Genomic DNA, 17,618 nt, shown 5'->3' with positions numbered 1-17,618 from the left:
ACTCCGGAGATGCCCGCAGGCAAGGCACGAGACACGCAGGCCCGGAGGTTTTAATGCTTCTGTATTAAAGTGCATTGCAAAAAATTACAAACATTCACAACTTGAACATTTATAATTCGGTAAATTCCTGGAGCTTATCCCATTCTGCCTAGAAACGGCTAAGGGCCGCGCGGCCCCAGCTAGTAGCCGGCGGGGGGGGGGCTCCACACGGCTCTTTGGGGACGGTCCGGCCTGGTCCGGGCCCCGGAGGAGGAGCGGGGAGCAAGAAGGAAAGCTGGAGTGACCTTCCCCTCTCCTCTGGGCCTCTCTCGGTGGGAAGTTTCCTACCCCGTTCTCACTTCGCCCCCAAAAGGGCGAGCCTCAGGTAGCCAATGGCTTCTTCTCCGCAGTGGGACAGATGTACCCTCCCCCTCGGCCCAGGTGCGTCCCCGAAGGTTGACGGCGTCGGGAGATCTAGACAGAGGGTGGGAGTGGGATGGCGGCCCCAAGCAACCCTGGAAGCAAGGTAGCCCACACCCTAAAGAGCTTGGGACCATCAAGGAAAAGGGTGAAGGAAGTACAGTCTTCCCAGCTGTGCTCTTTGGCCAGCAGGGTCCGCGGGCAAGGGCGGAGGAGAGATAAAGCCGTTTTCCTCCGCCTCGTCCGAGGCCTGGGCCGCGAAGCTCAGCGTGCCGGCCCCGGGGACCCCCCCCGAGACCCTGAGCCGCCAGGCTGAGGAGACCGAAAGGATGCCAAAGGGGCAGAGGATAGGGAAGGAGAAAGGAGGAGGGGGCGGAGCGGGGAGAGAGCCCAGTCGTCGGAATGCCCGCCGAGGCCCCAACTCGGCAGGAATCGTCAGCCACCTAGAAAGCCCGGTAATCCCCCCCTCCCCACCGCCAACCTCCGGGAACGGGGAGCAGAGGTGTGGGTGGCGCCAGATCGGGGGAGATGTGCTTAACTGGGACCACCCAGTTGACGCCTCGGGTCTCACACCCACTTGGCAGCTGCAATGAACTTGCAGATTGGTCCCTCCCTGGACCACAGATGAGCCTCTGGCACCCCGACTTCATGGAGCGAGGGGGGGGGGGGGGGCGCCGAGGAAGAGTTGAAGAGATGCGTCCCCCGCCCCAAACACCACATGACACACCTGGTCCAGAGGTCAAAAATAACCTGTCCCCCAGGGGCGGTAAACAGAGGGAGCCCAATCAGCTGGATTTCAAGGCTGTTGGGGCAGAGGACAGTCCGGGTCCCTCAGTCCTGCCGCCTCCCCCGCCTCCGTGTCCCCAGGAAGCGGCCGCTCAGGACGCTGCCGCTCGCCGAGGGCCAGGCTGGGCCGGCGGGAACCCTAGGGAGACCAGGCCAAGGGGACAAGAGGGGAATAACCAGCTTTTTCTTTTTTTCTTTTTTTTTCTTTTTTTTTTTTGTCGTCGCAGGGAAGGAGCAGGGGCGGGATTGGGTGGTCCCCCAGCCCCCTGCTTCACTTAGTTGTTCTTCTTCTCGTCCGGAGGTGCGTAGGGAGGAGGCTTGTCCTTGAAAGAGAACAGAAGGCTCGGTCGGTCTCTGGCCCCAGGCTGGCCGCCCCCCGATCTCCTGAGGCCCAGGACGCTAGGGTCTCCAGTCCGGGGGCTCCTGAACCACTTCCGTCCCTATGCACCCACCCCCCGGGCAAGAAACCCCACCTGACGGGAGTGGGGAAATAACGATAATTATAACTGTGTTCTTTGTTAGGGGCTCACAATGTGCCAAACTCTGCAGTAGATGCAGGAAAATCAACAGCGGCATTTACTGAGCGCTCGCTGTTTGCTGAGCACCGTACGAAATGCTTGGGAAAGGACAAAAGAGTCAGTAGAAGGGTCAGACGCAGTCCCTGTCCCACATGGCGCTCACAGTCTAAGGGGGAGGGAGAGGTGTTGAACTCCGACGTTACGGATGAGGAAACCGAGGCCCGGAGAAATGAAGCGAGCTGGCCGAGGTCACCCGAGGAAAGCCGCCCCCCCGCTCCTCCCCCGCAACCAAAGGGGGGGGGCCGGGGCCACCACTCACCATGGGCATGTAGACGTTGTGAGGATTGGCCGGGTTGTAATACGCACTCGAAGCCGCTTCCGCCGCCTTATTGCCACCTGGGGGGAAGGAGACGAGGACCCCCTTGAATTCCCCCTCTCCTTTCCCCAGAATCCCACTGGGGGCCTGCCACGGCTCTGTCCCTGGGTGGTCCCGGTCCGACAGAGAGGGCAACGCCAAGACGGGAATGAACCCAGAACCAGGGCTTACTGAGGGGGGAGGGCAGAGTTGGCCACATCATCCCCCCGCCTCCCCACTTCCTCCCCCGGGGGCACTTCCCGGGCCCTTACCCGGCATGCCGGAGTCCATCCAGGCCGAAGGGGCCGACGGCCCCGCAGAGGAGGGCCCAGGGGCGGAGGGTCCCGGGGGAGACGGCCCCGGGTAGGGGGGCGGTGGAGCTGGACCTCCTGGGGCCGGGTACACCCCTGAAGGCAAGAGGGAATAAAACCAGAGTGAATCCCCGGCACGGACGGCGGGAGGGAATGGGGGCAACTCGCAACCTCCTCGCTCTTAAGGCTTGGCGACTCTGGACTGTAAACTCGTGGTGGGCAGGAAATGGTTCTGTTATAACGGACTCTCCCAAGCGCTTAGTACAGTGCTCTGCACACAGTAAGGACTCGATAAATAGGTTGGACTGACTGACAAGTTCTGCCGAAGTCTTTACCTGGAGGTGGTGGGTATGGGTAGCCCATGGGTGGGGCGGGTCCATATCCCCCGGCAGGTGCATAGGGTGGTGGGGGCACATATCCTCCCGGGGCAGGCCCGTAGCCTCCCGGAACGGGCCCGTAGCCCCCCGGAGCGGGCCCGTAGCCCCCCGGCATGGGTATGTAGCCCCCCGGCATGGGCACGTAGCCATAGTTGGGGTTTGGAGGTGGGATCCCTTTGGAAGCTGCAAGACAAGGGTTACGAATTAGAGGCCTTCGTCCGCCTTCGGACAAACAGGTGCCCGAGGTCCCACCCGCCGCGCAGGGCAGGCCCCTCCGCTGCCCCCGGGGACCTTGACCTCTGACCCCGCCGAGCCGGCTGCCCGGGACCCATCCGACCCCAGCCCCTCAGCTCCCGCGAACCGCGACGGCTGCTGGCCGAGCCGGGGGCGGGTGACTGTAGGGCGACCGCCGACCTTCCCGGGGAGCCGATCGCGAACGCTTCGGGCACGGGCCGCTGCCCCGCTCCCACCCCGGGGACCCCCACGGGCTGACGGGTCCCGGCGGTGGGGCTCACCGTTAGTAGCAGCCTGCATCATCATCTGCCCAAACTCGATGGCTCCTCCGCTGCTGAAAGACAACTTGAACGACGCCTGCCCTTCCCAGCCGCCTGACAGAGGGGAAGAGCCGCGGAGCCAGCCGTGAGAAACGGTCCCGGCCGAGGCCGGGCCCCGATCCCCCCCGTCTGTCCTCAAACCCTGGGGTGGCCCCTGGCCCCTTGTGCCTCGGCCCCCGGGGGAGAAGGGGTGAGGAGAGCCACGCCCACAGGCTCGGGCGCGGCAGAGGAGAAGCAGCGAGGCCTAGCGGCTAGAGCGCGGACCTGGGAGACAGAAGGACCTGGGTTCTAATCCCAGCTCTGCCACCTGTCTGCTCTGTGACCGGGCAAGTCACTTCACTCTCTGGGCCTCAGTGACCTCATCTGTAAATTGGGGATTAAGACTGTGAGGCTCATGTGGGACACGGACTATCCAGCAATGTCCAGATCGTCTATCTACCTCAGGGCTTAGTAACCCTGGCACACAGTAAGTGCTTAAACACCATTAAAGAAAAAAGTGGGGGGTGGGCCAAGGGGCTCGAGGGGTCTGCGCCGCTGCTGCGGCCACTCGGAAGGCCTCCGAAGAGGGACGGCCTCCGTGACTACGGGAAAAAGCCCGGAACGAAGCCGTATGGATTCTTCAAGAGGGTCCCCATCGCTCTCCCGGCCTCCGCGATCCGTTCCTGGGAGGGCTGGGTGGTGGGCGGGTGGGCTGCCGGCCTCGGTGGGGCGGAGGGAGAGACGGACGCACCTCCTGCCTCGGCACTGATCGTGCCTTTGATGTAGTTGGCCGAAAGGAGGGGTTGCTCTATGGAGCAGTTCTTCACCAGGTAGAAGGGCATCATGAAAGACTGCATGGCGTCTTTGCCTTTGGTCACGAAGATCATCTGGAAGGGAAAGGAGGGGAGGGAGATCCAGAATCAAAAACTTCTTCAGGAGGCCCACCTGCCCCAGATCGACCGACTCGCCGATTGACCGCCCCCGCCCCCCCCGATCGACCCACTTGCTGAGCAGGAGACCCCCGTTTCCTTATGGTCATCTACTACTGTACCCCCTCCACGAGCGCCCCAAGGTGAAGCTTCTTGCTTTCCTTCACGACTTCCCTCCTTCGGCCCAGGCACGAACCGGGGGTCCCCCCACCTGGTCCCGGCCCCCAAAGGTGCTGTTTCACGTGACTCCTTCGGCCCCTCCTCCACCTTCCCCGCAGCCCCCACCGGCCGGGAGCCGTCGGTGCCGGCTCTCGGCTCGTCCCGGAACGCACCCGGTAGGGGGTGAGGAAGAGCGCTCCCTTCTTCGTGCCCTTGAAGGCTTCCGGCTTGCCCGTCACGTCGGAGAAGGAGAGTTCCACATCTTTGCACTGCTTGAGGATACTGCGGGAGGACAAGGGGAGTGTCGGCCCCAGGTCGGAGACCCCCGAGATTTCAATAGGATGCTCCCCGTTCTCTAGGTTCAGAAGGGGAGGGGGAGACCCCCCACTACCTCTCCTCCGCTCCTCCCTGTTATCCCCAGACGTTCGGCCTCGGGGCTCCCCCGGCCGCCTTCTCCCGCTCCCGCCAACCAACGGGCGTCTGTCTACGATCTCCGACACGGAGTCTACTCGCCGCTGAACGGTCAGGGCCGCATCCAGCCCCTGCCTCATCCCCGCCGACCACCTCGGCCTCCCTGCAGGGCGTCACGCCAAAAATACCACGACGCTCGGTGCTTCCGTTCTGCTCCGAGCCATTCCAACGACCAGCCCCCGGGACCGGCTTCCTCTCCGGCTCCAGCCGGGGGGGGGGCCGACGCCCTCGGACCCCGCTCACTGACGTACTCCCCTCCCGGGAGAGAGCCCTTCCAACCCCGCTACGGATATAAGGAACGACAGGGGAAAGAGCAAATACTGGCCAGCGGCGGCAGGAACAGTGTTGGCCAAGAGGTGGTTTAATAAACCAGTCTGCGCCGTTCCCTGGGACGCAGGCGATTTAAAGTCGGGCTCTCCCTTGGTCCCGATAACTCTGAGGCGCACGCAGATCTCAACCAGGGCCTGCTGCAAGCGCCTAAGGAAGGCTGGTGTAAGCTCGTTGTGGGCAGGGAAATGTTTCTGTTATGCTGTACTCTTCCAAGCCCTTAGTGCAACACTCCGCAGAAAGTACGGGCTCAATAAATACGACGGAAGAATGAAAAACCCCATCCTTTCTTCTCCTCGGCCCAGAGGGAGAAACAGAGAGTGATCGCTTGCCAAACCCTTCCCTGCAGAGGGGCTTAGTGGATAGAGCAGAGTCAGGAGGGCCTGGGTTCTAATCCTGGCTCCTCCACGTCTCCTGTGTGACCTTGAGCAAATCACTTCTCTTGCCTGGTTTTCAGTTCCCTTATCTGTGCAGTGGGGATTGACACTGTGTGCCCCACATGGGACAGGGATTGCATGGCTCAGTGGAAAGAGCCTGGGCTTGGGAGTCAGAGGTCATGGGTTCGAATCCCAGCTCTGCCTCTTGTCAGCTGTGTGACTGTGGGCAAGTCACTTCACTTCTCTGTGCCTCAGTGACCTCATCTGTAAAATGGGGGTGAAGACTGTGAGCCTCACAAGGGACAACCTGATGACCCTGTATCTACCCCAGAGCTTAGAAGAGTGCTCTGCACATAGTAAGCGCTTAACAAATACCAACATTATTATTATTAACCCAATTTGAGTGCATGAGAGGACTCCCATGAGCATCCAGAGCCAGGGCGAAAGAGGAGAGCCTCGCCCCCAGAGGTCAGCTGGTCCCAACAGAGTAACTCGAGGCCGGGACTCCACAAACGGCCAGCACAAGACGACATCGAGGGCAATGGACTGACAGAGAGCCAAAACAGCCATCTGATGATGTTGGTGATGTTGGTATTTGTTAAGCGCTTACTCTGTGCAGAGCACTGTTCTAAGCGCTGGGGGAGATACAGAGTGATCAGGTTGTCCCACGTGAGGCTCACAGTTGATCCCCATTTTACCGATGAGGTAACTGAGGCACAGAGAAGTGAAGTGACTCGCCCACAGTCACACAGCTGACAAGTGGCAGAGCCGGGATTCGAACCCGTGAGTTCTGACTCCCAAGCCCGGGCTCTTTCCACTGAGCCGCGCTGCTTCCCGCGAAAAGCTGAAGGTCCACGTGGGCATCGACTACCCGATGGGCTGGAGTTGACGTTCCAGGACTGCTGGGGGTCCCCAGGGGACCCCCAGGCACTGCCGCTCTTGGGGCCAGGATCCTCGGGGCCCAGCCGTGACTGCCCTCCTCGCCCTCGGGGCCATGGCTGGGCCCTTCCATCACTTCTGAGGTGGGGCACCAGCCCCTAATCCTGGGGTCCTAGAGGCCATGCCAATTTAAGTCAGGGAAGGAACTCTCTTGCACGCAGAGTCCCTAAAAGCTCCCTGCCCCAAATCAATCAATCGTATTCATTGGGCACTTCCTGCGTGCACAGCACTGTACTAAGCATTTGGAAGAGGATAGTAAAACAGACACCTTCCCTGTCCACAGCGAGCTTACAGTTTACCATCCCTCCAGACTCAGAGGCCCCATGAGGTCCAGGAAGTCCCATCGGAGGAGGCCAGCCGGCCGACCGGTAGCGCCAACCGCCCCGCCTCCCTCCCTGACCCAGTGCGTCTCCAAACCAGCAGGCTTGGGCACCCACGGCCTGTGCCGGCACACCCCTGGGGGATAAACAGAAAACCAGGATTTACTTGGTTAAAGGCTTCCCTGGCTACCGTAGGGATTCTCGATTCAGCAAGGCCTGCCCGTGCCCAGTCTGGAACTTGTTTAAACTCCGGGTAACCGACTTCTCTGATCCCTCTGCTCCACTTCCGTGGGCAGAGACTGTCTGTTTATTGCTGTATGGTGCCCTCCCAAGCGCTCGATACAGTGCCCTGCACACAGTAAGCGCTCAATAAATACGGCTGACTGACTTTTGGCTCGGGGGTTACCTCCCCTTTTCATTGCCCCAATCTTCCTCTGTGTGTCAGAGGTCATGGGTTCGAACCCCGGCTCTGCCAACTGTCAGCTGTGTGACTGTGGGCAAGTCACTTAACTTCTCTGGGCCTCAGTTACCTTATCTGTAAAATGGGGATGAAGACTGTGAGCCTCACGGGGGACAACCCGATGACCCTGTATCTCCCCCAGCGCTTAGAAGAGTGCTCTGCACATAGTAAGCGCTTAACAAATACCAACATTATTATTATTAATTGGCTGGGCTCCTGTTGATGCCACCGGGTGACAGATTGACATCCCAGGCCCAAAGCTTTCCCCTGGGAGAGAGTTTTTCTTTTTAAATGGTATCTGTTAAGCGCTTACTAGTTGCCAGGCGCCGTACTCACCGCCGGGATAGATCCAAGCTAACCAGGTTGAACACAGTCCCTGTCCCTCAAGGGGCTCAAATTTACCCCCACTGGCTGGGGGTAACTGAGGCCCAGAGAAGCCAAGAGGCTTGCCCAAGGTCACACAGCAGACAAGTGGCGGAGCCAAGACTAGAACCCAGGTCCTTTTGACTCCCAGTCCCGAGCTCTACCCACTAGGCCGTGCCGCTTGCATCTCTGAACTAGAAACTCTGGGGCTTTTCCCCCATATCTATGTGATATTTGTTAAGGACTTACTCTGTGCTAGGCCCTGTTCTAAGCGCTGGGGTACATACAAGATAATCGGGTTAGACACAGTCCCTATCCTACATAGAAGCAGCGTGACTCGGTGGAAAGAGCCCGGGCTTCGGAGTCAGAGGTCATGGGTTCGACTCCCGGCTCGGCCACCTGTCGGCTGTGTGACTGTGGGCGAGTCACTTCACTTCTCTGGGCCTCAGTTACCTCATCTGTAAAATGGGGATTAACTGTGAGCCTCACGTGGGATGACCTGATTACCCTGTATCTACCCCAGCGCTTAGAACAGTGCTCTGCACATCGTAAGCGCTTAACAAATACAGACATTATTATTATTATAGGGCTCATTCTTGACTCCCATTTTATAAAAGAGGAAACCGAGAGCTAGAGAAGTGAAGCGACTTACCCAAGGTCACAGGGCAGACAAGTGGCAGAGCCGGGATTAGAACCCAGGTCCTTCTGACTCGGATGCCCGTGCTCTAGCCACTAGGCCGACCTGCCTCTACGGGTGGGGCTGGCCCTCTACATCAGGCCGAAGCGGGGAGAGGGAGCTGACGGCCTCCGTTGGCAATGGGCTCCCTCCTCCTCAACAACCATCTCTACGGTGGACTAGGTTTCGAGAAATCGAATCCAACGGTCCCCTTCAGATCAGTCCGTCTCTGCCTAATTAGGTCTCTCCTTGACCCGCTTCCCACAGTTCCCGAAATTTGATCGGCACTACGTCACTCGGCCTAGCAACCGAACATCTCCCGAGCCGCTTCGGGGAGCAGGGCACGGGGCAGGCAGCCGGCTTACGCCTTGAGAGGTTTCCGTGGTCCAGCAGACGGAGCCCGGGCCTGGGACTCAGGGGGACCTGGGTTCTAATCCCGGATCTGCCACTTGCCTGCTGTGTGACCTTGGTCCAGTCACTTCACTTCTCTGGGCCTCAGTTCCCTCAGGGATTAAGACTGTGAGCCCTATCTGGGACAGGGGCTGGATCCAACCCGATTAGCTTGTATCTACCCCAGTGCTTAGAACGGTGCTTGGCACATAGTAAGCGGTGAACAAGTACCATAATTATTAAGCCAGCGACCAGCCACGCAAAACGTTCTCCAAGCTCTGGGAATCTTGGGAACACTCAAAGCAGCCTGAATCTACTACAATAAACCTGTGAGCAGAGCCCAGGCAAGGCCAGAGTAGGTGGAAAAAAAATAAAAAATGGTTGCCCTACTTTGGAGATTCGACAAAGGGAAAACCTGCCTCCATTTTCTTAGGGGTTCATTTGAAGGAGCCCTGCGGGAAGTGGCGAGAAAAAGGTCTTGGAGGATGTGGGCGGCTTTTCAGCTTTGGTTCTGGACCGTTCCCTGGTGCAGGGCGGCGGAGGGTGGAGCGGGAACCTCGGGGGTGGCAGGAGGAGCCGTGAGGAAGGGGCAGAGCTGGCCAGCAGAGCTCTCGGCAGCTGCCTGGCCGGGCCTTCTCTCTCCCTCTCTCCCCCCATCCCAGCCTTAAAGACTTCTTTCATCCAGTCATTTCTTGAGCGCTAACTGTGTGCAGAGCAATAATAATGACGGCATTTGTTAAGTGCTTACTAGATGCCAGGCACTCTTTTAAGCCCTGGGGTAGAATCACGACAATCGGGATAGACACAGTCCACGTGCCACATGGGGCTTACAGTCTTTACCCCCATTTTATAGATGAGGGAACTGAGGCCCAGACTAACAGCATTACACTAAACACTTGGGAGAGTACAATTCAACAATAAAGACACCTTCTCTGCCCTTTATTACCCTATTTATTTTGTTAATGAGGTTTACATCCCCTTGATTCTATTTAATGCTATTAAGTTGTCTTGTTTTTGTCCATCTGTCTCCCCTGATTAGACTGCAAGCCCGTCAACGGGCAGGGAGTGTCTCTGTTTCCGAATTGTACAATCCAAGCGCTTAGTACAGTGCTCTGCACATAGTAAGCGCTCAATAAATACTATTGAATGAATAACAAGTTCTTCAGGGCCAAGAGGAAGACAAAGGGGAGGCTTTGGGGGCAAAGGGGGCTTTTCCTTGCAGACCCCTTGGGCTGAATCCCTGGAGCTACCCTGCGACTTCATAAAGTGAACCTGGGTCTTCTCCTTTCTCTCTCTCTCTCACACACACCCATTTGAGAATATAGGTGCCAGTTCTGGCCCTTTTTATATTTTACGGTGTTTGTTAAGCGCTTAGTATATGCCAAACACTGTTCCAAGCTCTGGGGTAGGTACTAGTTAATTACGTCAGACACAGTCCCTGGCCCGCGTGGGGCTCACCGTCTAAGTAGGAGGGAGGACGGTTGAGGAAACTGAGGCACAGAGGAAGTGAAGTGCCTTGCCCTAGGTTACACGGCAAGCAATTGGTAGAGCCAGGATTAGAATCCAGGGCCTTCTGACTACCAGGTCCGGGGTCTCTCCCTTACGCCACACTTCTCCTTTCTATATTACTTCTAGTAACATGAGTGTCTGACTCAACTATCTCTTGTCTATCCCAGTATTTGGCAGGTGGTAAGGGCTTATTCTTTAAGTGCTTACTATACCCTTTCCTTCTGGACTTTTTCTTTACGGTTAAGCGCTTACTATGTGCCAGGCCCTGTTCTAAGCGCCGGGGTACAGTACGATAATCAGGTTGGATGCATTTCCCGTCCCACTTAGGGCTCAGGATCTTAATTCCCATTTTACAGATGAAGCAATCGAAGCCCAGAGAAGTGAAGTGACGTGCCCAAAGTCCAACAGCAGGCAAGTGGCGGAGCTGGGATTAGAATCCAGGCCCTCCGACTCCCGAGGTTCGGCTCTTGCGTAGAGTCAGGAGGCTTCTGGCACACAGCCAACTGCAATGACGTGCTTTACCCACACTTTACGGAATAAGCCCCACGGGAGACAACCTGATCACCCTCTATCCTCCCCAGCGCTTAGAACAGTGCTTTGCACACAGTAAGCGCTTAAATGCCATAATAATTATTATTATTAAGTTCAGTAATCTCATTCTCGGAAGAGCACGGAGATCCATCAGAAGACAAAGTCAAGGAGAAAGAGGCCAGGGGGAGGAAGAAAAAGAATTCCCCACCAGCCTAAACAACTAGGGAAGCAGCGTGGTCTTGTGGATAGAGCGTGGGCCCGGGAGACGGAAGGATGTGGGTTCTAATCCCGGCTCTGCCACTTGTCTGGTCTGTGACTTTGGCTAAGTCACTTCCCTTCTCAGTAGTGCAGTTTCCTCCTCTGTAAAATGAGAACTAAGACTGTGATCCCTATATGTGATAGGGACTGTGTCCAACCCTAATATCGTGTAACCATCCCAGCTCTTAGAACGGTGCCTGGCACATAGTAAATACCACAATTATTACACTGCACCATTCCTTCCTTCAACTATATTTATTGGGCGCTTACCGTGTGCAGAGCTCTGTACTAAGCAGTTGGGAGAGTAGAATATAGCAACAGACGCACTCCCCGCCCACAACGAGCTTACTCCAAGCACAATTTAATGGGCGGGTCCCTCCGACGCCCCGAAATCATACTGTCCAGAGAAAAGGCAGCCTTTAAACTTTCAAGTGTGAAATAAATTCTGGTTCAAAGTCCATTAGCCCTCCCCCAGTGAATGTCACTGCAAGATGAGTCAAAGGCCCCGGGCCGGGTTCAACCACCTACAGCTTCTGGAACGGACATTTCCACGGAGCTGAGCATCACTGAGGCTCTGCTGTAACCGGGCAGGAGTTCGACCAGCCTCCCGTCTCGGTTGCCCTGAAAACTGGGGGCAGGGGTGCCACCGAAGGACTTGGGCCGCACCTTGCGGAAGCTACTCTGGAGTGGGGTCGGGTGTCAGGGAGAGGAGAGAACAAGACAGGTGCTCGAGGCCCTGCCCTTGGGCGAGAGGAGGCGTCCATTTCACCTCCCCAGGGTTGCTGTGTGGAGGGGCTGCCTGTGGGGTACCCCTAAAATTAAGAGGTTCCACTTGGGGCGACTGATGGAAGTCCTAGAGTTCGGTCCCTTCAACGTGACCCCTCCAGTTTGAAGCGAGCCCTCGCGAAACGGCTCCAAGGCCCTCAGTGCTGGCCCCAAGAAGCGATGAAGACATCTTCCCCGCTTGTTATTAGTCTTGCTTTCTCCTCTAACGCGTCCCCCATCCCCACTGTGCTCAGGAGTGGCGATATCACGGTGTGTTATCAAGGGAGGTTGGGGGATTTTATAATAATAATAATGGTATTTGTTAAGCGCTTACTATGTGCTGAGCACCGTTCTAAGCGCTGGGGTACATACAGGGTCATCTGATTGTCCCACGTGGGGCTCACGCGGCTCTGCCTGTGGGCAAGTCGCTTAATTTCTCTGTACCTCAGTTCCCTCACCTCTAAAATGGGGATTAAGACAGTGAGCCTCATGGGAGACAACCTGATTACCCTGTAAATCTCCCCCAGTGCTTAAAACAGTGCTCTGCACATAATAAGCACTTAAATACCAACATTATTAATCCCCGTTTTTACAGATGAGGTCGCTGAGGCCCAGAGAAGTGAAGTCACTTGCCCAAGGTCACCCAGCAGATAAGTGGCGGAGCCAGGATTAGAACCCACGACCTCTGACTCCCAAGCCCGGGCTCTTTCCACTCGGCCACGCTGCTTCTCCATTTGGTAGTTTAAGTGTGGATTATCAAGCACCGCGGCCTAATTCACTGTCATATTTATTGAGCGCTTACCGTTGGCAAAGCACTGTACTAAGCACTTGGGAAAATGCAACATAACCACAGACAGAAACATTGCTGCCCCCAACGAGCTCACAGTCTAGAAGACTAATGGAGAAGGCACAGGCCTGGAAAAAACAGGATCACTTGACGGCTGTGGGATCTTGGGAGAAGCAGCGTGGCTCAGTGGAAAGAGCGCGGGCTTTGGAGTCAGAGGTCATGGGTTCGAATCCCGGCTCGACCACTTGTCAGCTGTGTGACTCTGGGCGAGTCACTTCCCTTCTCGGTGCCTCAGTTACCTCATCTGTAAAATGGGGATTAAGACCGTGAGCCCCACGTGGGACAACCTGATTCCCCTGTGTCTACCCCAGCGCTTAGAACAGTGCTCGGCACCTAGTAAGCGCTTAACAAATACCAACATTATTATTAAGTCAGTTGACATCTCTGTGCCACAGTTTACCCTCTTGTCAAATGGGGATTCAAAACCTGTTCTTCCTCCTAGACTGTGATCCCATATGGGACAGGGACCTGATTAACCGGTATTTACCCCAGCACTTAGAATGGTGCTTGACGCAAAGTGTTTAACAAATACCAAAAAAAAAAAAAAATGTATCCACCCCAGTGCTTGGTACCTAGTACGAAAACAAATACCAAATTACTATTATTAATAAACCGCCACGATTCCTGTCCTCAAGGAGCCTACAGTCTAAGCAGGGGGAAGCAGCGTGGCTCAGTGGAAAGGGCCTGGGCTTCGGAGTCAGAGGTCATGGGTTCGACTCCCAGCTCTGCCACTTGTCAGCTGTGTGACTGTGGGCAAGTCACTTCACTTCTCTGTGCTTCAGTTACCTCATTTACCTCAGTTACCTCATCTGTAAAATGGGGATTAACTGTGAGCCTCACGTGGGACAACCTGATGACCCTGGATCTCCCCCAGCGCTTAGAACGGTGCTCAGCACTTAGTAAGCGCTTAACAAATACCAACATTATTATTATTATTATTATTATTATTATTATTATTATTATGCAACAGATCTGCTGTACTGCGACAGGTGAGGAGAGCCGGCGACCCGTGGCCCACGTCCTACCGTTGACCTGGAACGTCCTCCCTCCTCACCTCCGCCAAACTCCCTCTCTTCCCCTCTTCAAAGCCCTCCTGAGAGCTCACCTCCTCCAGGAGGCCCTCCCAGGTTGAGCCCCCCCCTTTCCCTCTGCTCCTCCTGCCCTTCCCCCTCCCACCCTCTGCTCTACCCCCTTCCCCTCCCCACAGCACTTGCGCCTATTTGTATATATTATCTATTTTATGAATGATGTGTATATAGCTATGCTTCTCTTTATCTATTTTGGTGCTATTGATGCCTACTTCTTTTGTTTTGCCGTCTGTCTTCCCCCTTTCAGACCGCAAACCCGCGGTAGGGCAGGGACTGCACGAGAAGCAGCGTGGCTCAGTGGAAAGAGTCAGGCTTAGGAGTCAGAGGTCGTGGGTTCTAATCCCGGCTCCACCACGTGTCAGCTCTGTGACTCTGGCAAGTCACTTCACTTCTCGGTGCCTCAGTTCCCTCATCTGTAAAATGGGGATTAAGTTTGTCCCATGTTGTATCTACCCTGGTGCTTGGAACAGTGGTCGGCACGCAGTACACGCTTAATACTATTATTATTATTATTATGTGGGACAACCTGATTACCCCGTATCTAACCTAGCACTCAGAACAGTGCTCGGCACATAGTGAGCGCTTAACAAATACTGTTATTATGTGAGACAACCTGATTACCCTGTATCTATCCTAGCGCTTAGAACAGTGCTCAGCACATAGTAAATGCTCAACAAATACTATTATTATTATGTGGGACAACCTGATTACCCCGTATCTAACCTAGCACTCAGAACAGTGCTCGGCACATAGTAAGCGCTTAACAAATACCATTATCATTATTATGTGGGACAACCCGATTACCCTGAATCTACCCTAGCGCTCAGAACAGTGCTTGGCACATAGTAAGCGCTTAACAAATACTGTTATTATTATGTGGGACAACCCGATTACCGTGTCTACCCTAGCACTCAGAACAGTGCTCGGCACATAGTGAGCGCTTAACAAATACTGTTATTATGTGGGACAACCTGATTACCCTGTATCTATCCTAGTGCTTAGAACAGTGCTCAGCACATAGTAAATGCTCAACAAATACCATTATTATTATGTGGGACAACCTTATTACCCTGGACCTACCCTAGCTCTCAGTGCTCAGCACATAGTAAGCGCTTAACAAACACTGTTATTATGTGGGACAACCTGATTACCCTGCATCTATCCTAGCGCTCAGAGAAGTGCTTGGCACATAGTAAGCGCTTAACAAATACCACCATTAATAATAATAATAATGATGGGATTTAAGCGCTTACTATGTGCCAAGCACTGTTCTAAGCATTGAGGTGGATCCAAGGTGATGAGGTGGTCTCCCGTGGGGCTCCCAATCTTCACCCCCATTTTCCAGATGAGGTCACTGAGGCCCAGAACAGTGACTACTCATTCAATAGTATTTATTCATTCATTCAATAGTATTTATTGAGCGCTTACTATGTGCAGAGCACTGAACTAAGTGCTTGGGATGAACGAGTCGGCAACAGATGGAGACAGTCCCTGCCGTTTGACGGGCTTACGGTCTGATCGGGGGAGACGGGCAGACGAGAACAGTGGCAATAAATAGAGTCAAGGGGAAGAACATCTCGTAAAAACAATGGCAACTAAATAGAATCGAGGCGATGTACAATTCATTAACAAAATAAATAGGGTAACGAAAATATATACAGTCGAGCGGACGAGTACGGTGCTGTGGGGATGGGAAGGGAGAGGTGGAGGAGCAGAGGGAAAAGGGGAAAATGAGGCTTTAGCTGCGGAGAGGTAAAGGGGGGATGGCAGAGGGAGTAGAGGGGGACGAGGAGCTCAGTCTGGGAACGCCTCTCGGAGGAGGTGATTTTTAACTAGGGTTTTGAAGAGGGAAAGAGAATGAGTTTGGCGGAGGTGAGGAGCGAGGGCGTTCCAGGACCGCGGGAGGACGTGACCCGGGGGTCGACGGCGGGATGGGCGAGACCGAGGGACGGCGAAGAGGTGGGCAGCGGAGGAGCGGAGCGTGCGGGGTGGGCGGTAGAAAGAGCGCTTACTACGTGCAGAGCACTGTCCTAAGCGCTTGGAACGGACAATTGGGCAACAGAGAGAGACCATCCCTGCCCATTGATGGGTTTACAGTCTACTCGGATTATCGTCCCTGTGGCCGAATTGTCCACTCTGAGCGCTTAGTCCAGCACAGAGTAAGTGCTCAACAATACAACTGAATGAATGAATGAGTGAATGAATGAGGGAGTGAATACTAATAGCAATAGTAATAATAATGTTGGTATTTGTTAAGCGCTTACTTTGTGCAGAGCACTGTTCTAAGCGCTGGGGTAAATACAGGGTAATCAGCTTGTCCCACGTGAGGCTCACAGTTAATCCCCATTTTACAGATGAGGTCACTGAGGCCCAGTGAAGCGACTTGCCCACAGTCCCACAGCTGACAAGTGGCAGATCCGGGATTCAAACCCATGACCTCTGACTCCCAAGCCCGGGCTCTTTCCACTGAGCCACACTGCTTCCATATGAATGAATGAACGAATGAGGGAACGAATGAATGAATGAGGGAATGAACGAACGAATGAATGAGGAAGTGAACGAATGAACGAATGAGGGAGTGAACGAGTGAACGAAGGAGGGAGTGAATGAGTGAATGAATGAGGGAATGAATGAGGGAATGAACGAACGAATGAATGAATGAGGAGTGAACGAATGAACGAACGAATGAATGAATGAGGGAGTGAATGAGTGAATGAATAGGGAGTGAATGAATGAATGAGGGAATGAATGAATGAATGAGGAGTGAACGAGTGAACGAATGAGGGAGTGAATGAGTGAATGAATGAGGGAATGAACGAGGGAATGAATGAATGAGTGAACGAATGAACAAACGAATGAATGAGGGAGTGAATGAATGAATGAGGGAGTGAATGAATGAATGAGGGAGTGAATGAGTGAATGAATAGGGAGTGAATGAATGAATGAGGGAATGAACGAATGAATGAATGAGGAGTGAACGAGTGAACGAATGAGGGAGGGAGTGAATGAGTGAATGAATAGGGAATAAATGAATGAATGAGGGAATGAATGAAGAGGCCCGTGGTTCTTGGCTTGGGGGGGTCCCTTGGGGGGTGGGGCCTGGACAGGCCCGGGGCGGCTGATGGCACCCGCGGCCCCGCAGTCTTTGGGGAGGGGGTCTCCTCTACCCCTAAACGTGTCCCTCCCCAGCAGCCCCTCCCTCCCGGCGCCCCAAAATGGAGGCCCCAAGAGGGGCGTCCTGAGGCCTGAGGCAAGGCCTCCTTGCCAGTTGGTAAACCGGAAGTGACGCAAGAGTGGTCGAGGAGGACTAAAGGAGACCCCCCCCCACCCACCCGACTCGTTCAAACCCCCAAACCTCCCCTTCCTCCCCCCCCTCACACGCCTCCCCTTTTTCCCCTCCTTTCCTCCTCGGGCCCCCCGCCCCGAAGTACCACTCGGCGTTGGGCACGACGACGCCGCCGCCCTCCCGGGAGTGATGCTGGTTCAGCGCCATCTTGGACGCGGCCAATCACCCCACGTCACCAGCGCGCGCACGCGCGCGGCCCCGCGGGCTCGAGGCTCCTGAGGGGGAGGGGGGAGGGGTCGGTCAGGAAAGGGGCGGGGCCCGCGGCGCGCAGGCGCCGTCCGTGGTCGGCGGAGATTGTGGCGCGGGGGGCGGGGCCGAGGGCCGTCGGGTCACGTGGTCTGGGTGTGACGTCAGGGGAGGGGAGGGGCGCGCCCGAGCTCAGCCGGAAACCCGGCGCGGATCCCACACAGGATCGGGATTCGGGGGTGGAATAGTCCTGTTGGTATTTGTTAAGCTCTTACTAGGTGCAGAGCACTGTTCTAAGCGCTGGGGGAGATCCAGGGTCATCAGGTTGTCCCACGTGGGGCTCACAGTCGTCATCCCCATTTGACAGATGAGGCAACTGAGGCCCAGAGGAGTTGTGA

The 17,618-nt window shown here is 55.5% G+C and overlaps 1 protein-coding gene across 1 annotated transcript; it reads right to left on the bottom strand.

Annotated features, from left to right (window-relative positions):
• Positions 1-44: 44 nt before the first annotated feature.
• Positions 45-17,259, bottom strand: WBP2NL (WBP2 N-terminal like). The gene is made up of 8 exons (XM_029079236.2): positions 17,120-17,259; positions 4,541-4,649; positions 4,031-4,166; positions 3,262-3,354; positions 2,705-2,929; positions 2,331-2,465; positions 2,023-2,099; positions 45-1,508 (listed from the first exon to the last, which is right to left on the bottom strand). Exons 1-8 carry the CDS (start codon positions 17,179-17,181, stop codon positions 1,461-1,463), a joined length of 885 nt encoding a protein of 294 aa, XP_028935069.1. The 5' UTR covers positions 17,182-17,259; the 3' UTR covers positions 45-1,460.
• Positions 17,260-17,618: the final 359 nt, after the last annotated feature.

This window comes from Ornithorhynchus anatinus, chromosome 14, assembly GCF_004115215.2.
Source record: "Ornithorhynchus anatinus isolate Pmale09 chromosome 14, mOrnAna1.pri.v4, whole genome shotgun sequence".
In the NCBI taxonomy this organism is placed as follows: Eukaryota; Metazoa; Chordata; class Mammalia; order Monotremata; family Ornithorhynchidae; genus Ornithorhynchus; species Ornithorhynchus anatinus.
The sequence above is the reverse complement of the archived record's forward strand: the minus strand, read 5'-3'. Positions and strand labels throughout refer to the sequence as shown.

Coding starts and splice junctions, on each gene's coding strand:
- WBP2NL (XM_029079236.2), bottom strand. CDS start 17,181: ATGGCGCTGAACCAGCATCACTCCCGGGAGGGCGGCGGCGTCGTCGTG. Junction 4,167..4,540: donor TCTTCCTCACCCCCTACCGG/GTGCGTTCCGGG, acceptor TTTCCCTTCCAG/ATGATCTTCGTGACCAAAGG. Junction 2,100..2,330: donor GATGGACTCCGGCATGCCGG/GTAAGGGCCCGG, acceptor CCTTCCCCCCAG/GTGGCAATAAGGCGGCGGAA.